The sequence below is a fragment of the Scyliorhinus torazame genome, chromosome 9 (assembly GCF_047496885.1).
Source record: "Scyliorhinus torazame isolate Kashiwa2021f chromosome 9, sScyTor2.1, whole genome shotgun sequence".
Taxonomy (NCBI): domain Eukaryota; kingdom Metazoa; phylum Chordata; class Chondrichthyes; order Carcharhiniformes; family Scyliorhinidae; genus Scyliorhinus; species Scyliorhinus torazame.
In genome coordinates, this window is record NC_092715.1 from 249,778,256 (window position 1) to 249,790,218 (window position 11,963).

The window sequence follows — 11,963 nt, forward strand, 5'->3', positions numbered from 1 at the left end:
GCCGCCCTGGCCATTCCCAGTGATGTAGGGGCGCGGCCGGCGGAAGCTTCTGATGCTCCTGGCAAATGGAGCAGTTTTGGGCCACCTTCTCAATGTCGGTGTCGAGGCCTGGCCACCAGACATAAATCCGGGCCAACATTTTCATTTTGGTCACACCTGGATGCCCATTGTGCAAGTCTGATAATATCAGCTCCTGGCCTTTTTCCGGGACAACCACACGCGTCCCCCACAAGAGGATGCCGTCTTCCACGCTGAATTCTGACAGCTTGGAGGAAAATGCCCGCAACTCACCTGGGAGCTGTCTATGCTGCCCATCATACAGGACTATGTGCCGAACCTTTGACAGGACTGGCTCCGTCTGGGTCCACTCACGGATCTGTGATGCCGTGACAGGCAAGGTGTCCATAGAATTTAGGGTTGCAACCACCTCACTGGTCGTGAGGGTCGACATGGGGCCGGTCGATAAAGGCAATCGGCTCAGTGCGTCGGCATTTGCTATCTGCGTACCTGGTTTGTGCTCCAGAGAATACTCGTATGCAGCAAGCAACAAAGCCCAGCGCTGGATCCGTGCAGAAGCAATGGGCGGTACTGGCTTATCCACTCTGAAAAGGCGCAGCAGAGGCTTATGATCAGTCACGATAGTGAAATGGCGGCCATACACGTACTGGTGGAAGCGTTTCACCGCAAAAACCACTGCTAGGCCCTCCTTCTCGATCTGCGCGTACTTTTTCTCCACTGCAGTCAATGTGCGGGAGGCGAAAGCTATCGGTCGCTCGGCCCCGTTCTCCTTCTTGTGGGACAGGACGGCCCCAATACCATATGGGGATGCATCACATGTGACGAGCAAAGGCTTTCCAGGATCATAGTGGGTTAGTAACGCATCCGTTGTGTGTACTGGTTCCAGCTTTCCAGCGCAGCATCAAAAACATCCAAACGTCCATACAGAGGCATGGTATAATAGAAAACAACTTCCAACCTGTATCCAACAAAAATCCAGGGAGGTGGCTTCAGCAGTGTAGACAGCTATTCACTGTAACCTTCGTCGCCAGTTTTGTGAGGGCCACAAAGAATCCAGCACGAGTTTTAAGGATACAAAGTAATGACATTTATTTACAATAACATATATATATATAACAGCAGCAGCAACTTCCCTTGCTGCACACTCCTTCCTGCTGGTTCCTAAACTGGCCAGCTTTATTTATACTAGGAGTTTACTAATGGTTTCTCCGCCCCCCTCATTAGGGAAGCTCATACTCCCACAGGATTGTGGGATTGTCATTAGTCCCCAGCCAATGGTAAGTAGGCAAGTTATAACATTGCACTTTCTCCAGGTGTCTGCCTGGGCTTCCTCCGGCTGCTCCGGTTTCCTCCCTGTCATGATATGCACTCATGCACATAATGAGGTAAAGACAGGCAGTTACAGACACCCAGGTTAGCCAATCAACACACAGGACAGAACACAACCAATAACCAGGCAGAACACTAGAGGATGGTCTCTCACTATAAAACACACGAGGCATCAGCATTCCGCCTCTTTCCACTGGTGACAACTGTAGTGACAGTCAGGGTGTATATATCAGTCAGCACCTTCTACACGTGGCTCAGAGATAGTCCGGTCTGGTTAGGTATAGTTAGTACACTTAGAGTAGTGGAGTGACAACCCACAGCAAGCTGTGTGCACTGTTACAGAAGTTCAATAAATCGTATTGAACCAACGTCTAAGTTTGGTGTCTGCTTTACAGTCCAACTGCATCCAGTTGCAGTCCGTGTTACCCCAGGATGAATAACACGACACTCCCACAGTCCAAAAACGTGCAGGTTAGGTGGATTGGCCATGCTAAATTACCCCTTAGTGTCCAAAGGGTTAGGTGGGGTTACCAGATTACGGGATAGGGTGGGGTGTGGCCTTAAGTAAGGTGTTCTTTCCAAGGGCTGGTGCAGACGCGATGGGCTGAATGCCCTCCTTCTGCACTGTAGGATTCTATGGATTCTATAACTGAGCGATGTTACAGAGGGATGGAGGTTCAGGGTCTTCAAGTGATTTGAAATCAAGTGAGAATTTTAAAATTGAGGCACTCAATAAATTTAAGACAAGGCATACCTAATAACAGTTTTCGAAAGGCTCTGGTTCAATCTGCTAATTTCTTGGAGTTAGTTGATCTCAGCCAGTTTGGTGAGAGGGAAGGACAATTGAGCCCACCAGCAAGAAGGGTTGGAGAATCCTGTCCTCTGCCTCCACCACCATTTGAGGAAAAGTCCCAAAGGCTCACGACCCTGTCTTTGTCTGAAATGAGCAACCCTCTTTTTGTTAAAGCAGTGATTCCCTAGTCCTAGATTCTACGGCTAGGGGAAACATCCTCTTCGCATCCATCCTGTTAATACCCCTCAAGGATCTGAAAGGTTTCAATCAAATTGCTTCTTTCTCAAGGATTTTGACAAGGTGCCACACAGAAGGTTGCTGTATGAGATAAAGATGCATGGTGTTAAGGGTAAAGTAGTATCATGGATAGAGGATTGGTTAATTAATAGACAGCAAAGAGTAGGGATTAATGGGTGTTTCTCTGGTTGGCAATCAGTAGCTGGTTGTGTCCCTCAGGGATCAGTGTTGGGCTCACAATTGTTCACAATTTACATAGATGATTTGGAGTTGGGGACCAAGTGCAATGTGTCCAAATTTGCAGACGATACTAAGAGGAGTGGTAGAGCAAGAAATGCAGAGGATATTGGAAGTCTGCAGAGGGATTTGGATAGTTTAAGTGAATGGGTTAGGGTCTGGCAGATGGAATACAATGTTGACCAATGTGAGGTTATCCATTTTGGTAGGAATCACAGCAAAAGGGATTATTATTTAAATGATAAAATATTAAAACATGCTGCTGTGCAGAGGGACCTGGGTGTCCTAGTGCATGAGTCACAAAAAGTTGGCTTACAGGTGATTAAGAAGGCGAATGGAGTTTTGTCCTTTATTGCTAGAGGGATGGAGTTTAAGACTAGGGTGGAATGCTGCAACTGTATAAGGTGTTAGTGAGGCCACACCTGGAGTATTGTGTTCAGTTTTGGTCTCCTTATCTGAGAAGGACGTACTGGCGCTGGAGGGTGTGCAGATGAGATTCACTAGGTTAATCCCAGAGTTGAGGGGGTTGAGTAGACTGGGACTGTACTTGTTGAAATTTAGAAGGATCCGGGGGGATCTTATAGAAACATATACAATTATGAAAGGAATAGATAGGATAGATGCGGGCAGGTTGTTTCCACTGACGGGTGAAAGCAGAACTAGGGGGCAAAGCCTCAAAATAAGGGGAAGTAGATTTAGGACTGAGCTTAGGAGGAACTTCTTCACCCAAAGGGTTGTGAATCTATGGAATTCCTTGCCCAGTGAAGCAGCTGAGGCTCCTTCATTAAATATTTTCAAGATAAAGATAAATCGTTTTTTGAAGAATAAAGGAATAAAGGGTTATGGTGTTCAGCCGGGCCAGTAGAGCTGAGTCCACAAAAGATCAGCCATGATCTCATTGAATGGTGGAGCAGGCTCGAAGGGCCAGATGGCCTACTCCTGCTCCTCGGTCTTATGTTCTTATGTTCCGAATATCAATGGATATACACCTTTCCTGCCTAATCGTTCCTCATAAAACAACCTACCCAGTCCTGTTATTAATCACATAAGCTTTCTTTGGAATGCTTCCAACACATTTACATCTTTCCTTAAATAAGAAGACCAATACTTTTTTTTGCTTTATTCATGGGATGTGGGTGTCGCTGGCTGGGTCAGCATTTATTGCCCATCCCTGAAGAGCCAACCACATTGCTGTGGATCTGGAGTCACGTGTAGGCCAGACCAGGTAAGGATGGCAGATTTTAAAGCACATTATTGAACCAGATGGATTTTTACGACAATCCACAATGGTTTTAATTCCAATTTTTAAAAAATTGAATTCACATTTCACCATCTGCTACGGTGGGATTAGAACCCGAGTCCCCAGAGCATGGATTACTAGTCCAGCGACAGTACCACTATGCCACTGCCTCCCCTTATACACAACACTCCAGATGTGGTCTCACCAATGCCCTGTACAACTGAAACACAACCTCCCTACTTTTGTAATCAATTCCCCATACAATAAACGATAAACATCTATTAGTTGTCCGAATTAATTGCTGCACATTAGCAAATGCCTTCAGGAATTGAGGAAACATGGAGTGGAAATTCAGGGAAAAGGAGAGGGGCCCCTCACAGTTCCAGCAATATTTTAAAAAGGTGGCTTCACCCTCTGCAATAGCCAGCATTTTGCCCAATTGGTCTAATGCCCCATTTGGCAAAATATAAACGATCCTCAGGATAGCAGCTTTCAATCTCAGTCCATCATATTTTGTGCAAAAATGGCTCATTGCTAAAGCCACAGCTTAACTGCAGTCTAAATGCTTCGATCTCCGCAAGCAAGTGAATTTGAATAAAAGACACTGATCTCCATTTAGGGCCACAATTAATGATGTGAATTCAAGTTTAATTAAAGCAAATTCACACCATATTTAACTATTTATTTGAGCTGTCAGATTGAACATAAGTGGCCCTGAAATTATGCCATGAGGTGATAACATGTGAACGCTGATGTGTTCAGCTGAAATTTATCATTGTTATTTTTTGCAGCAAGTGTTCAGGATCAATGTAAGTGAGTGAATATCATGACCAAGCTCTCTTCCCCTGCTTGCAGCGACTCCTACCAGGAGATCTAATGTCATGGTGTTCTCTGCCCGTCTGTCATGTACCATCTTGACACATTCACTGATATCTGTCTGAAACCACTCTGACAACTGCCATCTATTAAACTCACAGGGATGTAATTTTCAGACAAAAGGTCCGACATTTGGACCTTTGAATCTCTATGGCATAATTTCTGGTTGTGAGTTTCAGGAAAGTTTACATAAGAAGATTCAAAGTGCTTCCTTTACCTGTTTGCTTATAAGGCCCATGTGCGGAGCTCAACTGCACTAATTGTCTATTGAGCCATTCATTTTGAACGCTGGTGTATGTGTGCGCAGAGCTGAGGTTCAAAAGCAGGACCTAAAAGATAATTATTTCTGGATTAATCCCAGTACCACAGGCTAATGAGTACAGAAATACAGTGCTAGGTTAAAACAGCTTAACGTGCGGCTTGCAAAATGGCGCAAGTGTGAGGACTTCAGATTCTCAGGGCAGTGAGACTAGTTCTGGAGCAGAAGGAACCAGTTCAAGGTGGACAATTTGACTTTGAACACAGCTGGGATCAAAGCCCTTATGGGAAGAAAGGTTAACTAGTATTCTGGGGGAGGGTTGAAACTAATCTGGTGAAAGGACAACGCCAGGATGAAGTAACCAACAACTGAGACTTGTATTTATACAGTGCCTCATAGGAACATCGGGTGGAATTCAGAGGATCCATTTGCCATGGGCGCAAATTCCGCTATGGCCAGTAAATCCCACGAGTGGGCCAGAACGGGATTTGCGCCGGCAAGATCTCAGTTTGAAATCTTCCCCCCCCCCCCGCCGGCCAGTGACGAGATGCGGGTCACACTCAGAAAAGGCATGAGCCTGAATTCCATCACTTTTAATAAATTTAAATATACTTAAATGGCTTACGCCTTGGCATCTGCCCAGGTTGGCCTCCTCAGAGGCGTGACATTACACCGGTGTGAATCCGTACTGGTTGAACGAAAACTGGTCATGATGTCCATGCGGGGTCACGGAGGTGAGTATAGCCCCTGGGTGGTGAGGACATGACCGGCATCTGGCACGACCAGTTGACATTGCAAGGGTACGAGTGGGCAGTTCCGGATTGGCACTGCTGGGGGCAGGCCCTCTGGAAAGCTCCATTGGGTGGTTTCCCTTATGTGTGGGGAAGTGGGGTGGGGGACGATGGTTGTTTGGGGGGGATTGTGCATGTATTGGGGTCGGGGCTGGAGACTGTAGGGGGGTGGGGGTGATGCCAAGGATGGGGGTGATAAAAAGATATGAGCATTGATGACTAAATGTTGGGCCAAAGAGCTAAGTTTTAAAAAGTATTTTATAGGAGGAAAGTGAGGTGGAGCTTCGGGGAGGGGTAATTTCCATCACTGATGTGGAAAGTGGAAGTCTAGAAATTTCTAAATCAATCCACCCACCCTTGAAGAAAGTTCACAATCTGTCATGGCGGAAGTCGAACCCCGTTCCCCAATGGACTATCCTGGGTCACTGAACTAGTAATCCAATGACCATACCACTGCACCACTTACTCCCTATTGAAGCTGGGGGGCCTCTCTGGAGTCTAAGAGGGACCTCTCCACCAACCCCCCCCTCCCATCCTCCCCGCCCCCCCTCCCATCCTCCCTCCCCCTCCCCTCCCCATCTCCATCCCAGCACACCGCGAGGCTGCCAGGGTTTACCTGGCAGACGTGCCTCATGTTTGAGATCCAGTGATGCTGGTTAAATGCCTGCGGAGACCGTTTATTGCCACTTAATTTTCTCAGCAGGGCTGCCTGCTGCTGACATGGCGATGGCAGATAAATCTGACCCGTGGTTTTTACACAGCGAGCCAGTTGGAATTCCTTGGCTGAAAGATCGATGGAAGCAGATTCAATAGCAGCATTCAAAAGGGGAATTGGATAATTTAGGGGGTTGGTGAGGAAAGAGCAGGGCAGACGGACTAATTGGACAGCCATACTAAAGGGGTAGCACTGGCACTCTGGACCGAACGGTCTCCTTCTGTGCCGCACGATTCTATGATTTCTGGATCTGGAAAAATAATTTACTTTTTGCATCCAGCATGCACGACCTGCAATTTCTCCTTAATAACGGGGAAGGGGTGGAATTCTGGGATTATACAACATTATTACATTTCGATCAGGATTAGCCACGGTCAATGTAATATATCAGTTCACATTGTGGCAAAGTCTTCAGTGAGGTCATTTTTGAAACCATCAAGCTGAAGAGGCGCAGGTCAGAATTTTACACACCAGGGCAGCACGGTAGCGCAGTGGTTAGCACTGCTGTCTCACGACACCGAGGTCCCAGGTTCGATCCCAGCCCTGGGTCACTGTCCGTGTGGACCTTGCACATTTTCCCCGTGTTTGCGTGGGTTTCGCCCCCACAACCCAAAGATGTGCGGGTTAGGTGAACTGGCCATGCTAAAATTGCCCCTTAATTGGAAAAAATTAACTGGGTACTCTAAATTTATTTTTTTAAATAATAATTTTACACAATAGCACCTTATTTGCGTGAAGACCACTATACGCTGAAATGCTTTTGTGCCGTAAATTTTCAAAGCGAGGCCTCACTGACAGTAGGCAGTCTGTGAGGGGAATCCAAGCATGCAAGATCGGATCCAAGGGCCCTGAGGTTATTAAACTTCTGTTGGACTGGAAAAGAAAAAGATTGCAGAGGCTGGAAATCTGCAATAAAGACAGAAAGTGCTGGAAATAGTCGGCAGGCCTGGCAGGGTCTGCAGAGACACAAACAGGTCTCTTACCTTTCTTCAGAACGGGGGGGGGGGGGTTGCTCCAAAAGTGGCATGTCTTGAGCAAGTGAGGGGGGAGCGGCGGGGGAGGCGGCAAGGGGGGGGAAGTGGGAAAGAGTATAAAGGAGAACGATGGGAAAGCTCTGTAATATGGAGCAGGGTAGGAGCAGCTAAATAACAAAAGGTTATTTGCACTTAATTTCAATTCAGAGTACAGTACTGTATTCAGTGCCCACGATGCAATCTCGTCTACCGTGAGGGAATGCAGACAGGTGACCACTTTGCCCAAGACCTTCATTAGAACATAGTCATGAAATGAAAAAAATGACCCCTAACTTTCAGTGATCTGTCATCTTCATTTTCTACTTTGGTCCCTGTACCAGCACGGGACATATTGTGTGGGGATGTTTATTTTCATCGTGCTCCCGTTAGGGGCAGCAGAGCTTATCCGTATTACTTGTATGAATGGTCAGCCAGTCTGACCAACAGGAAAGTATCCAGTGAGGTTCTACCCGTACTCATGTATATGATTGTTGTACAATAAATGTTCTTTACTTTTACTTACCTTGGACTCCACGAGCCTTATTAAGGTCCCATTCTACCCTTTCTGTCCTTTGCCTGTTACAGTTTTCCATTGAAGCTCTCCGCTATCTTGAGGACTAGCATCTCATCATCAACTGGACTTTATACAGCCTTTCGGACTCAACATTGAATTCAACGATTTTAGATCATAACCTCTGCCCCCACGTTGTCTCTTTTTTTTTGCGGGTTGAGTTTTTCTCTTGTTTCTCGCCTAAATTCTTGACATTCAGACAGCTGCTATCCTGCCGTTCGCACCTCTTCTAAACACACTTCCTGTTTCCTTACGTGCCCCGATATCTTTCCCTTTGGCTTTGCACCATCAAACCGTCTGCCCTCCAACCATTACACATTTCTGTTTTTCATTCCAGCCTCCTCGCTCACAATTGCTCAAAACCTATCGCATTTCAAATTGGTCTCAGTTCTGATGAAACATCATCAACCTGAAAGGTTAATTCTGTCTCTCTCTCTCCACAGCTGCTGCCTGACGTGCTGAGTATTTCCAACATGTTGGGGGCAATGTTGTGTCCGTGGCCTCCCGCAAGAGGGTGAGAACTTCATTTTAATAGATTTACAGACATTTAAATCTCATTACCAAGACTCTCCACCCCCCCACCCACCCATGACATGACCCCGCTCGCTGAGTATTCAAGCCTCACCAACGTGAGAGGTTGGGGAAACTTGGTTTGTTCTTACTGGAATGGCGGAGGTCGCAGGGCGGCCTGAGAGAAGTCTACTAAATTATGAGGGGCCTGGAAAGAGTGGATAGTCAGAAGAGTCAATTACTAGGAGGCATAGATTTAAGGTGCGACGCGCAAGGTTTAAAGTAGATGTACGAGGCAAGTTTTTTTACACAGAGGGTGGTGGAAGCCTGGAACTCGGTGCCGGGGTAGGTATGGAAGCATACAGTGCAGAACATACAGTGCAGAAGGAAGCCATTCGGCCCATCGAGTCTGCACCGACCCACTTAAGCCCTCACTTCCACCCTATCCCCGTAACCTAATCCTTTTTGGACACGAAGGGCAATTTTAGCATGTCCAATCGACTTAACCTGCACGTCTTTGGACTGTGGGAGGAAATCGAAGCACCCGGAGGAAACCCGCGCAGACACGGGGAGAACGTGCAGACTCCGCACAGACAGTGACCCAAGCTGGGAATCGAACCTGGGACCCTGGCATTGTGAAGCCACAGTGCTAGCCACTTGTGCTACCGTGCTGCTACCGTTACGATAGTGATTTTTAAGGGGAGTCTTAACAAATACATGACTAGGATGGGAATAGAGGAATATGGCCCCCTGAAGGGTAGGGAGTTTTAGTTTAGTTCAGACGGGCTGCATGGTCGGTGTAGACTTGGAGGGCCGAAGGGCCTGTTCCTGTGCTGTAATTTTCTTTCTTCTTTGTTCTTTGTGACGTCAAGTTAGTGAGGCTTACAGCAGGTTTTGAAAAGCGGGAATCAGTCGAGAGGATCCACCCAGGGAACAAAGGTAAATATAGTCCCGAGTGGGAGGCGCATGCCCTGACACTACCCTTGGAACAGGTTGGCACTTCCAGCTGCCACTGTCAAATTGTGCCAGAGGATAGTGCTGGGGCAGACCCTCTGGGGAGCACCATTGGAGGCGGGGATTGCGATATGTTTGTGGGGGGGGGAAGAGGAGCCCCCGATGTTGGACAAGCTAGGACAGTGGGCAATGAAGTGGCAAATGAAATACAATGTGGAAAAGTGTGAGGTTATGCACGTTTGAAGAAGGAATTTAGGCATAGACTATTTTCTAAATGGGGAAATGCTTAGGAAATCAGAAGCACAAAGGGACTTGGGAGTCCTCGTTCACGATTCTCTTAAGGTTAATGTGCAGGTTCAGTCGGCAGTTAAAAAGGCAAACGCAATGTTAGCATTCATGTCAAGAGTGCGAGAATACAAGACCAGGGATGTACTTCTGAGGATGTATAAGGCTCTGGTCAGACCCCATTTGGAGTATTGTGAGCAGTTTTGGGCCCCATATCTAAGGAAGGATGTGTTGGCCTTGGAAAGGGTCCAGAGGAGGTTCACAAGAATGATCCCTGGAATGAAGAACTTGTCGTATGAGGAACGTTTGACGACTCTGGGTCTGTAGCCGTTGGAGTTTAGAAGGATGTGAGGGGATCTTATTGAAACTTACAAGATACTCCGAGGCCTGGATAGAGTGGACGTGGAGAGGATGTTTCCACTTGTAGGAAAAACTGGAAGCAGAGGACACAATCTCTGACTAAAGGGACAATCCTTTAAAACAGAGATGAGGAGGAATTTCTTCAGCCAGAGGGTGGTGAATCTGGGGAACTCTTTGCCGCAGAAGGCTGTGGAGGCCAAATCACTGAGTGTCTTTAAGACAGAGATAGATAGGTTCTTAATTAATAAGGGGATCAGGGATTATGGGGAGAAGGCAGGAGAATGCGGATGAGAAAAATATCAGCGATGATTGAATGGCGGAGCAGACACGATGGGCCGAGTGGTCTACTTTTGCTTCGATGGCTAATGGTCTTATGTTGATGCCTGTGGTGGGGGTGAACGGGCAGTGAGAGCTCCCAATGCTGATGGTGGGGTGGTGGGGGAAGTAGCCGAAGGGGGAAGGACGGGGGGTTGGGTTTATCTTCATTGCCCATAGCCCACCCCCTGGCCACCCCCCGTTACTCCCTCGGCCCTGGCAGAAGCCCCCCCCCCCCCGGCCAGCGGCACAATTGTCAGCAAACAATGGAGATGTTGGACATTTTCCGTATCCCCTCTCCCTCCCTCAGCATCCACAACGCTCTTTCACAAATTTTAAAAGCACACGTGAACAGCGTCGTCGGGACCTCGGCCCATTGGAGGTGGAGCATGGCGGAGGCCCCGGAGAAGATCGGATTGGGCCCGCTAATGAGAAAAAAACAGTGTTTACTGTACGTGCGTTCCGGAACGCGTTGGACGCCGCTGCTGAGGTGACGGAGAATGGCGGTTTGGCGTCACGGCGGCCGCCGTGATTTTGCCGTCGCAACCTATCCTCCGCCAAATTGCGCCTCGCGTTTTCCGCGTCAGCTCACGGAGAATCCCGCCCACTGTTTGCCGAGAGGATTGTCTGGTGTTGAACTTGTCGTTTGAGGAAGTCATTGCTGCCCACTCGACAGGGGGGAGGGCCAATGACAATCCCCACTGTGCCAATTCGTTCACCGCATACGGATTGGGAGTAAAAACTCATTCCATTTTTTTAAATGGGCAAGCAGAACAGACTCTGTAAAGTGCACCCGGGGTGTCTCTGTATCACTAACCCAGTCACTTGCACTGCACGACATCCTGTAAATATTGTACAACATTCAGCGTGAAGTCTGCTGTTAAACAAAGCCACACACACAGACTCCAGCACAGAGCTTTCCTCTTCCACACATCCTGCTCGTCTCCTCGCTCACATCTGGAAGGTGGATTCTGATGCACGGCAAACGGAACAGAGAGGGGGCGGGGGTCACTTACTTTTGCAGATGAGAAACAGAAAGGAGACTATCAGCGTGAATGGCATCACCATCTTCATCGGAACCCCCTTCTCGGCGGCACCACGAGCCGGGAGAGCAGGCTGCAGCCGGCAGCAAGCCGGAGGCAGTGGCACACACACACTTCGCCACGTCCCACCTCCTGTGATGTGCGCGGCAGCCCAGGCAGAGTCCAGGGCAATGTGAAGACGCGGGGCTCTGGGAGCACGGAATGGGGGAGGAACAAGCGGGGGGGGGGGGGGGGGGGAGAATTGAGGCCCATCGAGTCTGCTCCGGCCCTTGGAAAGAGCACCCCTCTTAAGCCCCACACCTCCACCCTATCCCCGTAACCCTATCCCACTTAACCTTATTGGACACTAAGGGCAATTTAGCATTGCCAATCCACCTAACCCGCGCATCTTTGGACTGTGGGAGGAAACCGGAGCAC

The 11,963-nt window shown here is 48.2% G+C and overlaps 1 protein-coding gene across 2 annotated transcripts in view; it reads right to left on the reverse strand.

The window, feature by feature from the left end:
• The window catches only part of LOC140429813 (neuronal acetylcholine receptor subunit beta-2-like), a 105,906-nt gene extending 94,209 nt beyond the window's left edge, over nt 1-11,697 (reverse strand). For both annotated transcript variants that reach the window (XM_072517260.1, XM_072517261.1), the window contains exon 1: nt 11,520-11,697. In XM_072517260.1, coding sequence (XP_072373361.1) covers nt 11,520-11,577 — 58 coding nt within the window. In that variant the 5' untranslated portion in view covers nt 11,578-11,697. The remainder of the gene's footprint in view (nt 1-11,519) is intronic.
• Nucleotides 11,698-11,963: the final 266 nt, after the last annotated feature.